Here is a 19315-nt window from a genome sequence, read left to right on the forward strand (position 1 = left end):
AACACAAAAGCCCCAATTTGTGGCTTGAAATTGCAACCAGAAAGGGGCAAATGGTCTGAAAGCCCCAAATGTTGCACAAATTGCTCTCTGCTTGCAAAAGCCCCAAATTTCACTACAAAATTGCAGTGTGATTGCAAAAGCCTCAAATTTTTGCAATTTCTGCAACAAATGCAAAAGCTACAAATTTGACAAAATTCCCAATATAGAAAATGTGTCCAAATCTGCCCTCAAAATGGCCTACACAGCAAATTTCTGTCTCGAATGACAGAGTCCGTACAAAAGTACAGAACTGTACGGAATGTACAGTCAGGGTGTATGGACCTGACAGTACGAAATGTACGGATCTGACGGCACGGGCTGTAAGGATTTGACGGCACGGGCTGTACGGATCTGACGAGCTGGTACGGATGGTGACCTGTACGATCCGCGCTACTCTGCAGTACAGAGTACGGACGGAGCAGTGTACGGGTGCCGCTTCAGATCCGTACGTATGTACGGATCATGTGTAGGTACGGACAAGCGTGCGGATGGCGTAGGGCAGCTGGGCCTGGTACGGACGTACGGAACATCCAACGATGGCTGTACGGAATGGGACGGAAGCTGTACGGGCTGGGGCTTTATGGCAACGATGCAGCGCCAAAAGCTTGGGAAGCTCGAGTTGAAGGAGGAGCTTGGGCAAGGAGCTGGGAGCACGTCCGGGAAGGAGCACTGCTCTGATACAAAATGTGAGTAGAAGGGAGAGAGCAAAATGTGAGAGTAGGAGAGTAAGAGAGTGAGAGCTGAAAACGATAGTTGCAATAGAAGAGTGTGCTACAATTGAAGAGAGCTATAGGTTTTGTCTAAGTGACAAAACCTTATCCTTCACTAACCGTAGTTAGTGAACTAACTGTGGTTAGGGGAAAAAACCTATAATTGAGGGAAAAGTGCCCGTAACCTACTTATTACATTACATTGGTCACTGCTAAATTATAACAATAATTCTAACAAGCATGCCATGCTTTTGAAATTTAAGTCCAAAGGGAAGGGATAACATAAGTATGCAAATCAGCCTTCACATCAGCATAAAGCTGATTCTGGACAGCCTTCTCACAAGGCTAAGAATGATGCAGAGAAGCCCAAGAGAAAGGGTGTTTGTCATTATTGCAAGAAGCCGGGTCATTACATAGGAGAATGCAAGAAAAGAATCGCCAAGGAAAAGAAAAGGGATTCAAGTATGGCTGTCACAGATTCAGTTCCTCATGCACATGATAGTGGTGATGGGTGGTTGCTCCAGATATTACAGCCACATTGAGGATGACTCCTATGCTTTCTGACTTGTAGTTATGATCCTTCTAATGATTCATGTGCTTTCAATATCAATGAGACATTGAATAATTGGTACTTTGAGAGTGGTGCCACCAAACATATCACTTCCAAGAAGTGTTTGTTTGATTCCCTGCATCCATCATGTGCTGGAAAAAGGGTGTCTTGTGCAAATGATTATTCTCATTCAGTTTGTGGTATTGATTAGATTTTACTTACAGCCACAGATGCTACAAATTTCAGAATTCGTGATGTACTTTATGTACGCGGAATCAAGAAGAATTTGCTTTTAGTGTCCTCTCCCAATAAAAGACGATTTTAGGTTGTCTTTGAAGATGACAAGTGTGCAGTCCGAGATAAGGAAGATGATTATGCGTTGAGACTATTTGGCACGTTGTTTGGTCTTTTTCAGCTTGATGTTTTTGAGAAAAAATTAGATGATGCACTTGCAGTTTCCTTCCCACTGCTGCTATGCAGAATGCGAAGTTATGGCATGCTAGATATGGGCGTATGAGTTATGGCAGCTTGTTGATGACACTTCAAAAACATGCTATGGTTGATGCTTTGCCTCGTTTGGAGTCACCTCCCCCTCATGCTTGTGAAGGGTGCATACTTGGGAAGATGCACAGGTTTCCCTTCAAAAAGGATGGTGCAATACGAGCTGTTCAGAAATTACAGCTCATTCATAGTGATGTCTGTGGTCCCATGAGGACTCTTCCTTTGGGTGGTTATCTCTATTATGTCACATTTATTGATGACTACTCAAACTACACTTGGGTCTATGGTTTAAACTCAAAAAGGCATACTCTTCTTCCACTAAGTTGGCTGATGAATCTGGACTACAAGAAAAAATCAGATGTGTTTAAGCATTTTCGGCACTTTGTAGCAAAGGTTGAGAATGAAACAGGCCTCAGTTTTTAGATTCTACTTATAGGCAGAGGGGCGGAGTATATGTCTCATGAATTTAAGGCTTATTTGAAAGAGAAAGGCATCACACATCAGCTTATAGTGAGGCTTACCCCTCAACAAAATGGAAAAGTTGAGGGGAAGAATAGAACTCTTATGGAAATGGATAGATGCATGCTCACAAGCAAAAAGTTGCCCCACAGGGTTTGGCTTGAGGGTCTCATGTGTGCCAATCGGGCTCGCACTAAGGCTTTGTAACAAAGACTCCTTATGAAGTTTGGCATGGGAGAAAGCCTTCAATGGAACATTTTCGTGTCTTTGGATGTGTTGCATATGCCCATGTACTTGTTGAGTTTCGACATAAGCTGTAAGATGAGGCAATTAAATGCATATTTGTTGGGTATAGTGTAGAGAGCAAAGGTTACCGTCTCTACAATCCTGCTTCACGCAAGATTTTTGTCAGCAGAGATGTAATCTTTTTATAAAATGCAGCACATACACAAGTTGAATTTAATGTGCCAGCTTCTTCTACATCAGATGATGTTTTTGAGGGGTTAATACCCATTGCTTTAGGTTCCGCATCTGACATCCCTACTGAAAATCAGAATTTGCAGCAAGCTCCTCATGTTCCACATGCCCCGATTCAGCCACTGGCTGATTTAGTTCCTCCACAAGCAGTGGAAGATGCTGTCAGGCAAGAGATTACAGAAATACATGCAGCCAAATCTGTTCCCAATTGGCTGCTCCAAACTCTCAGGGAGAGTAAACTTGATGCTTCTTTGCTTGGCAGAACTCGTAGTGCAACAAGGCACGAAGGGGGGGCTCTTTCTGTTGAATCAGCTTATGCAGGTACCTTTCTTGATGAGGAAGAGCGTGCTACTTTTGAAGAAGCTAAGGATGATGTGCATTGGATGAATGCCATGCAAGATGAGTTGCAGTTCATTGAGAAAAATGAGATCTGGAATCTTGTGTATTTGCCACCAGGAAAGAATGCCATAGGTACCAAATGGGTTTTCTAAGTAAAAAGAAAGTCAGTTGGGTCCATTGACAGGTACAAGGCACGGCTGGTTGCAAAAGGCTATGCTCAGAAGAAGGGCATTGATTATGAGGAGACATTTGCTTCTACTTTCTGGATGACCACTATCAGATCAGTTTTTGCTATGGCTGCACATTTTGATTGGAATGTTCATCAGTTGGACATAAAACAGCTTTGCTTAATGGAGACTTGTTGGAAGAGGTTTATGTCGAACAACCTCTTGGCTTGGAAATTTTGGGTAATGCATATAAGCTTGCAAGCTCAATAAAGCTTAGGACTGAAACAAGCCCCACGTGCATGGTACTCCAAGATCGATGCCTTTCTGACCAGCAAGGGGCTTCGTAATCGTCCAACTGAAAGTACCCTTTACAATAAGAAGGATGGGGGGAATATTTTGGTCATCATTCTTTACGTAGATGACATGCTGCTCACAGGGTCACATGAAGAAAAAATTACAGATTTCAAAGCTGAATTGAAAGCTACATTTGACATGTCAGATTTGGGCATGTTACATTTTTATTTGGGAATCCAGTTTATACAAGAGAGACGTGGCATTATTATGTACTAATGTATGACCAATAAGTGGGTTAGGGGCACTTTTTCCTCATTAGAGGTTTTTTTTCCTAACTACAGTTAGGACACCTAACTACACTTAGTAGTGTTGGGGTAAAGGCACATTGCCAACCCTTCATTAAAAGATAGGACACCTATGACTGTCTTAAGACAGTCATAGGGTAAACCTAATCCTAATAAAACATAAGTGAGTTTGTGGTGTGGCTTATTATTCTTCACACCCGTACTAGAGTGTCACTCTCTCTCACTCTCACTCTCTTGCTCTCTTCCACTACTCTCTCCCCCTCTCAACTGGTATCAGAGCCTACCTTAGCTTCCCTTGCCTCCCTAGTCTCCTCTCCCTAGCCTACCGTACGGACGTACGGACAGAGCCGTACGGCCGTACGTCGTCCGTACGGTTGTACGGGCGGATCTGGCGTAGGACTACACACAGTACGGGTACGGGCGCAACATATCAGGGCTGCGCGGCGTGCGCGGAGTGAAGGCGGCCTGCGCGGCGTTTTTTCGCAGCCTCCAAGGGCGGCGCATTTCGTAGGGCTGCAGGGTTTTTTGTCGCGGGCGCGGGCGTCGTCAGGCTGCAGCAGTACAGCAGCTGCTGTACGCAGCAACAGTCAGCTGCATAGCTGCTGTGTGCAGCCATTCATACGGCAGCCGTACGGACTGTCCGTACAGTCGTACGGACTGCCGTACAACTGTGTACGGGCGTCTTCTTCACCTGCAGGTACAATTTTTGCTGCAAGACTCGATTTTTGGGGGAAGCGTGCCTGCTACAGGCACCGATAGTACACAGGTACTCTGCAGGGACAGAAGTACAGCAGGTACTTTGCAGGTACTTAAAAGTACAGCAGACATTTTTGTTGGAAGAGGAATAGTGCTAAAGCACTCTGTTTTGTGCATGTGCGCGCAGTACATGAAGCATTTCTGATACATTCCTGAAGCATTTCAGCTGTATACTGTGCATTTGTTGAGGTACAGCAGGTACTCTCGTGTCACTCACGCTTGAGGTGACTTGTGCCACAGTGGTGGTGTTTGCGCAGTTACTTGTCTTTCAGGAAGGTCAGATGCTTGTTTTGCAGAAGCTTCTATGCATTTACTGAGTGCAATTCTCAGTTTTGGGTGACCATTTCAAAGGGCTTTTGCCTGGATGTGTTTGCAGTATATGCCTGGAGGCAGTGTGTAGCTAGGGAGCACACATTTGCTTTGTTTCCGCAGTGCATTTGGTGACATTTGTTGCAGGTCACATTCTTTGTACGCACTTTGAAAATCTTAGTTGAGCCACGCTTGGTTAGGGCGCATCGAGTTTACTCGGTCCCTAACTGCCCATCGTTGACAGTGCTCAAAAGATTTTCTTCTTGGTGTTTGTACTTTGTGATTTGTGTTGTTACTGAGTACACAGGGGCAGTCTATGCATTGCACATTGTCAGGTACAAGTGTCAGAGAGATTTCATATTGCATGCTACCTCAGTGTTGAGGTGTTCTCCACTTGATTCAGGTGTCAGATCAAGGGGCTTTTGCCCAGACTTTGTTTGATAGCACTTCGGTTACCGACAGAGATCTTCAGATGCATTTTCTCCCCTTGGTATAAGGGTGATTGCTTGGGATTTATCCCATTTACTGTTGCAGGTTTTGTGACAGGCTGAAGGGTCATTTACTGTTTTTGGGGTGTTTGTCAAGTGGTTTCTGCAATTTAACTCAGTGCAATACCTCATCTGAGGTGGGAGAAGTGATCAGTACAGTCAGTACAGCAGTGTTTACAGCAGTGTTGGTGGTTTTGTCAGATGATTGTGCACTGTTAAGCACTTGTTGAGCAGCAGCAGCAGTCTGAAATTACTGTTTTTATGCCTCTCTGAGCTCAGAACAGTTTGTCAGAAGGTACAGTATTTGCAGGGACATTTACTGTTTTGCTGCAGATTTTACTGACAGTAAAAACAGCACCATTGAGAGTGCTTCTGGCTCTTGAATAGAGCAGGTTTTTTTCTGAGAAATCAGAATTTTTATTCGGTCTTTTTTTACTTCTAGGGAGTCAGGTACTTTCCTCATCTGATATGGCATCAGGGGGAGGTGATTCTTCAATTCTGAACATAAAGAAACTGGAAGGAGCACACAACTATGCATTATGGGCAGAACAGTGCTTGAATGTACTTCTGTTAAAGAAGATTGCTAAGCCCATAAGAGTGAAGGGTGTCAAGCCATCTGATATGGCAGCTGATGACTGGGAAGAGCTTGATTTGTCCGCGAGGGCAGCTATTATGCTCACTATTTCAGACACTCTTGTGTTCAATGTACAGGCTGAAAAGACCTCTTATGGTCTATGGCAAAGACTAGAAGAATTGTATGCCCAAAAGAGCTCAGCCAGTAAGGTTTATTGGCTGAAGAAGCTGGTCGATCTTCGCATGAAGGAAGGTACAGCTATGACCTCACACTTGAGTGAGTTCAATGCTATCTTTACACAGCTGATTGCACAGGGGTTGAACCTTGATGAGGAGTTCAAGGCTACTTTCTTGCTGTGTACCCTCCCCGAGAGTTGGGACACTTTCAAGACCACCCTGTCAAACTCGAATGCCACTCTTATTTATGCTGATGTAGAGAGCTCTCTCCTTATGGAGGAGATGAGCAGAAAGAATAATGCGGGCAGCAAGTCTTCAAATGCTTTGCAGGTACAGGACAGAGGCAGGACTCAGCAGAAGGGGAGATCTGCTAGTAAGTCCAAATCCCGCAGTCAGTCCCGTGGCAAAAAGGACATTGAATGCTTTTATTGTGGCAAGAAGGGACATGTGAAGTCAAAGTGCTTCAAGTTCATACGGGATCAGAAAGCCAAGAAGGCTGAAACAAAGGATGCAGGAAATGCAAGTAAAGGCAAAGGCAAGGCCAAGGCAGATGACTTGGATGCAGTGAATGTTGCAGCAGAGGACAGTGACAGTGACATACATGATGTTTTATGCTCTTCTGCTGTAATAGCACATGCTTTGGTTATTGATGGCCATGACATGCACACCTGGCTCTTGGATTCAGGTGCCTCTTTTCATGTTACTCCTCATAGGGAGTGGTTTACTTCCTACACAAGTACTCATGGAGTTGTTCATCTTGGGAACAACTATGCATGTCAGATTGCAGGGATTGGCAGTATACAGATAGTATTTCCTGATGGACAGTCATTTATGCTTGATGGTGTTCACCATGTGCCGCAAATCAAGAAAAATCTGATTAGCACTGGCTTATTGGATGACAGTGGTTACCACACCACATTTGGGGATTCCAAATGGGTGATTACTGATGGCCAGATTGTAGTGGCTGAGGGTTTTAAGAGTGATACCTTGTACCCTCTTTATGTTTCCAGTGTGGGTAATCATGTTGTTGCCATAACCGAGCTGCCAAAGGTTTCATTGTGGCATAGCCGGTTGGGACACATGTCTGTTAAAGGAATGCAAGAACTGTCACGTTTGGGTTATCTGCCGCCTCTCTCTTTTTCAGATTTGCCTACTTGTGATCATTGTATTTTTGGCAAGCATTCTGTAACTCCTCATAAGAGGAGAACTCCCCAGAATAGAGCACCACTTGATCTAGTGCACAGTGATTTGTGTGAGATGCCACAGTTATCACTAGGGGGTGCAAAATATTTTATTACTTTCATTGATGATGCCACACGTAAAGTGTGGGTCTATTTCTTGAAGCATAAGGGAGATGCCTTAGATGCTTTCAAGAAGTTTGTCGCTCAGGTTGAGAATCGGACAGGTCGTAGGCTGAAATGCCTCAGATCCGATAATGGGGGTGAGTATGTGTCACATGCTTTTGTGCAATTTTGCCAAGCTAAGGGCATCAAACAGGAACTCACAGCCCCTCATAATGCATCTCAAAATGGTGCAAGTGAGCGGATGAATCGAACTGTTCAGGAGAAGGTTCGATGTATGTTGTCTTATGCTGCATTACCCCATGGCTTTTGGGCAGAAGCCGTGCAAACAGCAGTTCACATTATTAACAGGTCACCAAATAAGGCTTTGGAGTTGAAAGTGCCAGAGGAGGTGTGGTCTGGCAAGCCACCCTCATATAAGCACTTACGTGTATTTGGCTGCGAGTGCTTTGCTCATGTACGCAAAGATCTACGCACCAAACTGGATCCAAAGTCTATAAGATGCATCTTTATGGGTTATGGTGACGAAGGTGAAATGGGGTACAGGTTATGGGATCCCGTTAAACGGAAGATTATACGCAGCAATGATGTCATCTTTAAAGAAGATAGTGTACACAAGGAACCCGTGCAACCTGTGGAATACAGGAGGGTTATTTATGATGATGTTGGACAGCAAAGAATGCCCATTTATATGCAGCAGCAGGCTGCTGCAGATCACCCTGTTCAAGAGGGTATACAGGCTGAAAATCAGCCAGATAATTTTGCCAATGATGCACCACTGGATGTGCCAACAGATGGGGCTGTAGAACAGCCAGATATGGTGGTACAGCCACCCGTCATGCATGAAGAACAGGCTGGACAGCAGCCTAATCCGGAACATTTTGTTAGGAGGAGCACCCGTGCACAACGGCCTCCTGCCAGGTTTGTTCCAGGAGCCAATAATGTGGCTGATTTTATCATGCTGACAGATTGTGGTGAGCCCTCCAGCTTCAAGCAAGCTATGGGAAGAACAGAAAAAAAGAAGTGGGAGAAAGCCATGCAGTCAGAAATGGACTCCCTACTTCAGAATGATACATGGGACTTGGTGCAGTTACCTGCAGGCAGAAAGGTTTTGCCATGCAAGTGGGTTTACAAAGTCAAAGTGGATTCAAATGCTTTACCTCGGTATAAGGCCAGATTGGTTGCCAAGGGATTTAAGCAGGAAAAGGGCATTGACTTTGATGAGATTTTTTCCCCTGTAGTCAAGATGACTACTTTGAGAGCAGTGTTAGCTCTTGTTGCTCATGATGACATGGATTTATGTCAGATGGATGTGAAGACAGCTTTTCTTCACGGAGATCTTCATGATGAGATCTATATGAGTCAGCCAGAGGGATATGCTGTTAAAGGGAAAGAACAGCTTGTGTGTAAGCTCAAGAGGAGCTTGTATGGACTCAAGCAGGCGCCAAGGGAATGGTACAAGAAGTTTGATGCCTTCATGCAGTCCCAAGGGTATCATCGGTGTGAGAGCGATCATTGCTTGTACACCAAACGGGCAAAGGATGGCAGTTTGATGCTACTCATTCTATATGTGGATGACATGCTTATTGCCAGTAAATCTCCGCATGAGATTAGTGCTTTGAAGAAACAACTGCATAAGTCTTTTGACATGAAAGACTTGGGTGATGCAAATCATATTCTTGGCATGCGTATTACCCGTGACAGGTCCAAGGGACTTTTGTTTCTGTCACAGAAAGAGTACATTGACAAAGTACTGCAGAGGTTTAAAATGGAGGGGGGGAAGTCCATTAGTACCCCGTTGCCTCCACATTTAAAACTCAGCAGTAAGGACAGCCCCAGATCAGATGATGATAAGGCTGAAATGGCCAAGGTTCCGTATGCATCTGCAGTTGGATCTTTGATGTATGCCATGGTTGCCACTCGTCCGGATATTGCTTTTGCGGTGGGAGTCATCAGCAGGTATATGGCAAATCCAGGCAAGCGGCATTGGGAAGCAGTGAAAGGTGTCTTGAGGTATCTCAAGGGTACCAAAGACTTATGCATATGCTATGGTAGGTAGGATGCATTGGTGCATGGTTTTACAGATTCAGACTATGCAGGGAATGCGGATAACCGGAAGTCTACTACCGGTTATATTTTCACATTTGCAGGAGGTGCTATATCATGGGTGTCTCGGTTGCCGAAATGTGTTGCACTGTCAACCACAGAAGCTGAATATGTTGCAGCCACTGAGGCTTGCAAGGAAGCAATATGGCTTACTCGGCTGGTGGGAGATTTGGGCATTACAGGAGATATGCCAGTTTTGCATTGTGATAGTCAGAGTGCTATCATGTTGGCAAAGAATCCGGTCTTTCATCAGAAGACCAAGCACATAGAAGTGAAATATCATTTCATCAGGGAGGTACTGGAAGACAAGCGACTTGAGCTTGTGAAAGTACATACTGATGATAATCCTGCAGATTTGCTCACTAAGAGCTTGCCTACAGAGCGGTTTGCACATTGCCGCCACATCATGGGATTAGGATGAGACCATTCTTATTTTATGGTCTTGTATACAGTAACTGTATATTGCTGTAATTTTTATTCTTTTCTCCCCTTTAGGCACATTGGCCTTTAGGTGGGAGGTTGTTGGGGTAAAGGCACATTGCCAACCCTTCATTAAAAGATAGGACACCTATGACTGTCTTAAGACAGTCATAGGGTAAACCTAATCCTAATAAAACATAAGTGAGTTTGTGGTGTGGCTTATTATTCTTCACACCCGCACTAGAGTGTCACTCTCTCTCACTCTCACTCTCTTGCTCTCTTCCACTACTCTCTCCCCCTCTCAAGTAGTTAGGATAAGGTTGTCACTAAGACAAAACCTTAGGCTTGTACTTTGTTCTTATCTCTTCTATTCATACGTTTTGCAGCTCTGTTGCTCTCTCTTGTTTTCTTACATTTCTAACCTGAATTTGTAATCTATCTATTTCTAATTTGAATTATGTGTGTTCCAAAGCTTGAGAGATAGATTGGTGCCAATAGAGTGTTATCATAGCACTCGGTCCCGATATTCTACTAAGATTCAACCCTAAACGCTAAACCCTAAACCCGAAACCCTAAACCCAAAAGCCTTGCTGAACACTATGATGTTGTCAAAGAATGTTCCTACAAAGGAACTTTGTTTTCAAAAGATTCGACTCATCCTAGTTTTGAATATATGTAATTTGCAATGGTAATCTAATCGTGTAATCACAACAAGATCTTCTTTAAACATTTAGCGAGGTATTAGCGTTATGCACCATACAGAGAGAAAGGAGATAAGGGTAGGGAGACAATGGAGTCGGCAACCTATTGGGTTTCCATACGTAGTGAGGGCCCCCTTTCCCAATCAGGGGATACTTTGCTTTATAATTGGACTTCATATTTACCCTTTAGGTCTTCTAGGTTGCCCTGGGCTCTGTCCGAGGGTGTGCATTGCTTTTGTAATTGAAGCTGAGCATTATGTAATAAAGAAATATACCTGGGTTCAGCCTAGGTAGGGGGTGTGCCTCATTCACACCCCTTTTGGTGCCAGAGTCTTCTCTTTGTCTTTCTTTACTTATCCTTTGTCAGAAATCTGAATGATGTATGTGTGTTTTTTTTTGGGGGGGGGGGGGGGGTTTTCTAAGTTCTTGAGTAATTTAACTGAAAATCACACACCTGCATAAGCATGACTATGACAACTAATTAGTTCTAGTCATTATGATTTCATTTAGAACTAAGTTAAGTCTTATAACATCAGCTGACCAGATGAGGATTTAAGGTTATCCTTGATAGGCTTGTATTCTAATTTCATCTTGTCTTTTTGCACTTGAGTGCTACTATAATACGTAAGTTCAGTTCGACTGTTGGCTGCCTTTTCTTGCTCCCTTGCTCTCATGCATCCCTTAGTGGTATCAGAGCAGGTTTATGCTCCCACCCAGCTCTTGGCTGCATCGGTTGCCTCCGTTTGCTTCTGCCATAGCTTTCTCAATGGTCCACTGGTTGCACCATTCTTTGCTGTTGCTGGTCGAGGGGTCACAGCCTTCTTGCACATTTGTCCTTTGCAAACTAGGGCTTTTGCTTCCTTTGTTTTTAATATTAGGCTCTTGTGCCTCAGGGTTTAATTTCAAGTTATTATTGTTGCAACATTGTGCAAGAAGCGCATATGGGCATTAAGATATTGTGCAGGCAATAACTTTTCGAGCTTGGATCAATGAGATCTATTCTTTGGGGATTTGTGCATTTGTGCCTTAGTTGCAATGGCGAACAATGACCTCTTTGACATGTGCTATCCTGAAGTCAAGTTTGATGGCACCATTACCCCATCTTCAAGAGGTTTTGTATGTTCTCAGCATTAAAAAGACTCTCATATCCATTTCAGCCATTGCTAAATCTGGATAAAGAGTTATCTTTTATGGTTATCTCTGTGCCATTTATGATTTCAAAAATGGCAACACCATTGTCATCCTTGGAACATGGCACGATCATTTTGAACAATGGCATTTTGCATCGTATGCCGTGAAAGGCATTGGCTGCACCAAACTCCAGACCTCTATTGATTCCCTTGATCGCAAGGTGGGCGAACATCTTACCCAGTGTAAGCTTTATTCTCTTTCCATTGACGCTGGCCCTTCTACCAGCGCCTTCTCTCTGCAAGATTTCTTCACTCAGCTAGCTTCTCTTGTCCATAATCCTATGAAAACCTGGCTCATCAATGTCCAGCTTCATCCTCTTGGCATTCCTCCTTATTCTTTAGTTGCCCTTGTCGATACTGGCTCTGGTTTCAATATTTGTAAATATCGAGCCCTTTCCCAAGATTGTTGGCAAGAATTACAATCCCATGATCAAATGCGTGGCTCCACTATGGGCGGTGGTGTCATAGCCTGCAAACGCTTCGCTCCTAATATCTCATTACTCTTGATGGGCATTCTACGTCGATCGATTTTCACCAACTCGAATCTCACGGCGTCGATCTGGTCATTGATAATGATTTCCTTAATCACCACCTCCCTTTTGGGTTTTCTGCCACGTACGCTTTGATGTCCTGTTATTTTATTGAAGGGGTATGAAGGATTGGAAAACGGGTGGATTTTTTTGTTTTGCTGAGATCAGCTAACTCAATTTTAATTGTTTCAGCTGTGTTTACAGGAAGCTCATGAGCACCGTAGGTTTTGACTGCTTCTTCATGTATGAGTTAGTTAATGGGTGTCACAAATAATGAAGAAGCCTGTTTTGAATTTTGAAAAGAAAGGCCATGGAGATCTCACAGAGATGATTAATTAAAGTATCTTTTTGCAGGTCATTGTTACAGGCCAGTTCATGAGTGAGCTACAGGACCTAGATAAGGTACAATGGTGCTGTAAATTTGGTGATATTGAAGTTCCAGCGGAAATTGTTCAGCCAGGTGTACTAAGGTGTATGTCTCCGAAGGCAGCTCCAGGTCTAATTGATTTCTATGTAACTGATGGTAGTGGACAAGCTTGCAGTGATTGTAAAAGGTTTGAATTTAGATCCATTCCGGACAGTCACAAGGAAATAGATAATTCCAGAACAGATCACTTTTTGGAAGATGTAATGCTGCAGATCAGATTGGCACACCTGTTACTAGGCAACTTTGAGAATAGTGCAGTGTCATCTCAGAATCTCCTGAGAACACCACCTCTGAATCGTACTGCTACAGTGGAGGATGAATGGGCTACCATTGAAAACCTAGCTGCAAGTGATTGCCGTGATCCATGTGAAATGAAAGAACAGTTGCTGCAGATGTTTTTCAAACAGAAGCTGATGGATTGGGATACAAATATATCCCAAACAGATGACAAGAGGTTGCATGCTTTTGACAAACTTGGGCAGGGAGTACTGCATTTAGCATCAGGGCTTGGTTATGAATGGATCATAGGTGCTGTAACAGCTTGTGGAATGAGCATTGATTTCAGAGATAAAAAAGGTTGGACAGCTTTGCATTGGGCTGCATATTATGGCAGGTGAGATGTTTTAAGTCTGTTCTTCAAAATCAAGACATACACACTCTTCCAGGCCTGATTGCTTAGAGTTTGTGTTCAGTTGTTGCGTCTATGTTTGGGTGCTTTAGCACGAATGAGTGATGTGCTTGGCTGCATAGGTCCTTTCCATTTGCACTCTATCTTCAGCCTTGTAAAGTCAAATGTATTAATTCTTGGTCATCTTTACAGCAGATGTGCACCTTGTCTTGCATAATTTTGTGTGGTAAAGATTGATTTAATGCATGACCATGAATATGTCTGCCATATGTTGCAAAATGGATGTGCTGTTGGTTTCTATAGTCTTCTCCTACGATGACTCCATGCCCTAGTAAGGGGACGAATTTTATGGCTTCATAAATTTGACGGATGGTCATGGGAACCTTGGCGCTTTTTGAGTTCGTCAGCATCCCATCACAGGCTTCATCCTACCACAGCCTTGCACATCACCAGCTTCCCATTTAGGCTTGCCCCATTTTTGAATGATCATCACATTGATGCACATCATAGCTTCTCCATGGGATCAGAGTGATTTTTCTTATGTATCGGTATCTCTATGATTATGTATTTGTCTTGGGTGTTACGCCTGCTTAGAGGCTACACACTTTCAGCTCATTGTATCAGGTTCTTTCAGTCTCATAGACCATTCGATCTTTCAAAGACTTTTAATAAACTCATTCTATCTAGTACGCCAGAAGAAACATGCATTTATCTGCCGAAACGAGGAGGAGCTACTGAACACTCTGTTTAGTAACAACTCCAAGGACTTTTGGCACAAGTTCCTTGAGCGGAAATTACCCTCACCCCTCACTAACACCCAACTTTGGCGCACACATGCACACAGCCTTTATGATGTCTCCCACTAGCCCACCCCTGATCTCTCCCACTCACCCCACCCCACCACTTGCACTCTGTTCAATAGAGGAGGCGTCGAGGATGAGGCATTGAAACTCCACAATGGCCGAGCGAAAGATCACGAAGGGCGTTGCACTGAATTTGTTGCATATGGGATTGACATCCTAGCTCCGATCCTAGCTAGGCTATTCAATGACATAGTTTGCCTTGGCTTCCCACACTCATGGACAACATTATCACACCTATTCACAGGGCAGGGGAATTCACGAATCTGGGGAACTACAGGACCATCATGATTGGGCATGTCATGTCCAGAATCCATGCATTAGTAATTGACACAGAGGTCAGTCGGTTCGCAGAGATGCAGGGACTCAAGGTTGAGGGGCAGGCAGGGTTCCATCGGGACCATGGGACCATGGATTATGTACTTACTCTTAGGAGCGTCATATAGGGGTCTAGATCACGGAAGCAGAGGGTTTACTGTTGATTTATGGATTTTCGCAAAGCCTTCAACACGGTCCCACGGGCCCACCTCATAAGGTCTCTGCAAGAGCTGGGGTATGACCAGAAGATCATATGGGCTGTTATGGTGCTTTATGAGAGTCTCAGGCTGAGTTCGGACAGGTGCTGGGTGATCAGAGGAGATTATGAGCACCATTAGGGTCAAACAAGGTTGTCTACTATCACCAACCTTGTTTGGCCTCTACATAGATGAACTCGAGACCTTCATGGGGGCACTTGGAGGAAATGGTTGCTCTCTTGCCAGTACCTTGATTCAGATCCTCTTGTTTGGCCTCTACATAGATCAACTCGAGACCTTCATGGGGGCACTTGGAGGAAATGGTTGCTCTCTTGCCAGTACCTTGATTTAGAGCCTCTTGTACATTGGTGACGTCCGGGAACTATAATGCACTTGTCGATGTAGCCAGTGTGTCACTTTGCACCCAAGTGCTGACACTTCCACAGCCCTGGAGAGGTTGTAGATAAAGCGCTTGTATTCCTTTGACATGAACAGTACATCTGTGAAAAAGAAACACAAAATGTCTACATCTTGCTACCGTGTAGATGTCCTGTGCTAGCAGCTGGCTAAAAGACTGGGAAGCTATATCAAGGCAGTCCTAAGTTGAAGCTGAAAGATTTTGAAAAGTGTGGAGGCAGCTTAGTTAACTGCTGTTTTCTGTTTGGTGAGAAGAAAGGAAGCTATAACCTGTAGGTTTTTACAGAGACTTTAGAAGCATTACTTCCAAGATTAATTGTTCCATAGGTCCTTTGCCTATGGATATTAGTAGACCATGTCATTTCAGCTCATTTGATCCTCCCCCTCTTGCTCCCCTCCCCACACACACACGCATGCACGCACACATGCACAGACACATACATGGACACACACGCATGCACGGACACACTGCTAAGATTATGCTCAAGTGGAGGATTGTATGGTCAAGTAGGCACATGATAGAACAAAGGATTCTAAAGCTAGAGAATAGGATTTAATCTTTTACAAATGCAGACAAATGTCGCAGCTAAAGTTGACTAAGTTGTGTGGCACTGTCGACAACATAAGCAGATTTTGTGGGGCTGAGGTTGGTGCTAGGAAAAGCTCATTATGTTCTTAGAATTACTTTAGAACATACTAGTAGGGCATAATAGTAGGGCATAAATGAATACTATTGGAGATTCACTGTAATAGTAGATGTAAAACAATTTAAAAACAAAATGGGTTTAAAAATGTATGTGTATACCTCTGAATGTTTGTCAACAATTATTTGTGAGTTAGGCATTACTGTTTGACTTCCAGCAAAAACACAAGGAGTGGAAAAAACTGGCTTACTGGTATGTTGTGCGACCCAAAACATGCAGTGGTTTATGCTTGGTTTTCTTACTGGAGTTGTTTTCTATGCAGAGAAAAAATGGTAGCGGCTTTACTAGCTGCCGGTGCAAAACCAGGGATGGTCTCTGATCCTACACCTGATCATCCTAGTGGGCACACGCCAGCAGATGTTGCTGCTTCTGCAGGTTATGATGGTATTGCCGGTTATCTATCAGAGTGTAACCTTGCATCTCATCTTGAAGTTCTGACTCTCAGTGAGAATGAGTACGACAAAGAATCTGCAAGCCAGCAAGGACATCGGATCGTGGAATATTTAAAAAGAAGTGCTAGCTTGAGGAAAAGTGTAGAGACCATTGAGGATGAGCTATCCTTGGAAGACTCCTTGTCGGCAGTGGGCAATTCTACAACAGCAGCTGCACGTATACATGCAGCCTTTCGAGAGTATTCATTGAAAGAACGCTTGCATGCTATTGTAGAGGTCGATGAATATGGGCTTTCACCAGAACAAGCACATACTTTGATTGCTGCTCAGAAAATACAAAAGGCTTACAGAAAACACCGTGAACAAAAAATCAAGGAAACTGCAGCTTTGCAGATCCAGAACCGATATCGTGGCTGGAAGAGTCGCAAGGATTATCTTAAGCTTCGGCAGAATGTGATAAAAATTCAGGTCTTTGCAGGCATTTATTTTTTTTGCTTTCTTTCACCTTTTTCCAAGCTGGTTCTGAGTGTCTCATAAAACGCAACGGTTATGAGACTAGTTGTCCTCCTTTGCTTGAAGATTGTATTGTTTTTCCAGCTTTTGTGATTTTTATCAAGGTAGGAAAAAACAAAGGTATCTATCACCATATTTAAGAATTTCAAGATAAAGGGTGAGGATGGCAGACAGAGGGTTAAAATGGGACTTTTGGAGTAGTCTTAGACTAGTCTCTACGATCAATATTTATCAAAAGAATTTAATCCAATATTCAACAAAAACTGAAGTTGAGCTTCAAGGCCGATACTTCTACGGTGCCCCTTTGGAAGCAAAGTAATAGGAGAGTTGAGTTACTTGACATAAGTATGCAATGTATCTTGAGCAGCCCAGGAGTGCCAATCATGGTTGAAGATTCTATGCCTGCATAGCTCCTAGTGCATGTAGGCAGATTCGAAGTCCAGCTCATTGAGTGAAGCAATCCAAGGCATGCCAATGAGATCACCAAATCTATGGACACTTTTGGTATGATGCTGTGCCATCAAGCTCTGGATATCGCCAAAGCTGTTACCCTTCGTGTCAGAAAATGAGCACACAATGGGCAACTTGAACTTGCACAGTTTGCCAAGGCTTGAAACAGAAGGGAGAGAGAGAAAACAGGTGAATGCAGCAAATGAAAGTATCAGTCTGATGAAACTAGGGACTACAAACCCGGCAAAGCTTCGAAATGTCAAATAAGGGGCTGATGGCATCCTTTAATAACCTCTGGAGGGGCTCTATAATAGGGATGTTGCCCTTTGGCTATCTATATTGTCCTACTCAATCACCTTCAAAGGCTATAGCTTATTGGTGATGAAGCACATGCCTATGCAAATAAGTCATGGGTTTCATCCCCCAGCCATCTTTGAAGGTATACTGTGAATGGTGTACTGAACCAAGGAGGAACATGTGGGTATGTGGATGTCAACTGGCTTGCTAGTAATTGGGCCTGCAAACTGATCCTTCTCATGGCATAATGTGTTATTGCGTGTCATTGTCATCGATGGGGGGCAAAAGCCATAATTCATTACACATTGCAGCTTGATACCCAAGGCTCCCTTGTGGCAAATATTGGATAGGAAAGCTCCAAAAAGGCAAAATATACCCTTTGGTGAAGGGGTCTGTTCCCTTGCCTTGTCTATGCCATGCTCCTAGTCTTCTCTCGACATGCTCCTAATTGCTCCTACGATGTTTTGCATTAATTAATTAGTCACAAAGAACACATTAACAAAATCGCCCACATTACATTTAATCAAAATTAACCTAATCTACTCGCGCCCCTCTGCCTCCATCGCCACTCCACCCCTCATCTTCCATCCGCCTCCATCGCCACTCCAACCTTCATCTCCCCTCCGCCTCCATCACCACTCCACCCCTCTCCTGCTGCCTCTCTCCCTCTCCACCCATATGCCTATGCTTTTTTGTCGACGGAAATCCTGAGCGGAAATCGCCTTCAACTCCAATTTTGGGACACAATTGCAATTACCTCCGTCGAGCTGAATCAAGACGATTCCGACGCCGCGAGCTTCTTTTCTTCTTCTTTGCGCATGTAGATGCCCTCCCTCTCTTGCTCACTCTCTCTGCCTTCCACTCACTCCCCTCTCTCCCCCTTTCTCCCTCTTTGTACTTGAGAGGCTTTCACAAGCCCCATCAATTGCATCCCCCCCCCCGCCCCCTTCCTCCTTTTGTAGTGCGCCTCTCGTTCAGAAGCTTGTGGATGCAGAGGCTTCTAGAAGAAGCTTGAAGCTTCCGTGGTACGTCCCCCTTTAAAAATTAATTCTATCTTTGAGCCTATGTTAATCAAGCATTGGACCGTCCCCCCGCCCGTGCAACTCATCACTCTATAATTAATGAAACCAAAACAACGATTGGGGGGCCCGGGCCCTATTCTATGCCATGAAACTTGTGAGTAAGAGAGTGAGCTGAGAGCTTGAAAGCTTGAGAGCTTAGTTGCAATAGAAGAGTGTAAGAGATACAACTGAAGGAGTGAGATAAGGTTTTGTCCTAGTGACAACCTTAGTAGTCACTAACCATAGTTAGTGGACTAACTGTGGTTAGGGGGAAAAACCTCTTAAAGAGGGAAAAGTGCCCCTAACTAGCTTATTAAATTACATTGGTCACTGCTGAATTATATCTATAATTCTAACACCCCCCTGCAGTGCCAATGTCATGTACAAGGATGATTAATCACCAAACGGATATAAGTTCAGGGCACTGCGAAATGCCTCAAACTTTTCACGTGGAAGTGCTTTGGTGAAAATATCTGCAACATTGTCATGTGTGGACACAAAGATCATACTGATCTCTCCTGCATGCAACTTCTCTCTGATGTAGTGATAGTGAACCTCAATGTGTTTCGTGCAAGCATGAAACACTGGATTCTTTGCCATTGCAATGGCACTCTGACTATCAGTGAGAATTGGAGAAGGACCCTCCAATGACAGATGAA

The 19315-nt window shown here is 43.9% G+C and overlaps 1 protein-coding gene across 3 annotated transcripts in view; it reads left to right on the top strand.

Moving 5' to 3' along the window:
- The window catches only part of LOC147899640 (calmodulin-binding transcription activator 6-like), a 102373-nt gene that overhangs the window by 60428 nt on the left and 22630 nt on the right, over positions 1–19315 (top strand). For all 3 annotated transcript variants that reach the window (XM_087377979.1, XM_087377980.1, XM_087377981.1), the window contains 2 exons: positions 12747–13432; positions 16206–16803. In XM_087377979.1, the coding sequence (XP_087234105.1) occupies positions 12747–13432; positions 16206–16803 (1284 nt within the window). The remainder of the gene's footprint in view (positions 1–12746; positions 13433–16205; positions 16804–19315) is intronic.

Source organism: Dipteris shenzhenensis, chromosome 8 (assembly GCF_047967505.1).
Source record: "Dipteris shenzhenensis isolate YYH24624 ecotype China chromosome 8, Dip_SZ_1.0, whole genome shotgun sequence".
Lineage (NCBI taxonomy): Eukaryota > Viridiplantae > Streptophyta > Polypodiopsida > Gleicheniales > Dipteridaceae > Dipteris > Dipteris shenzhenensis.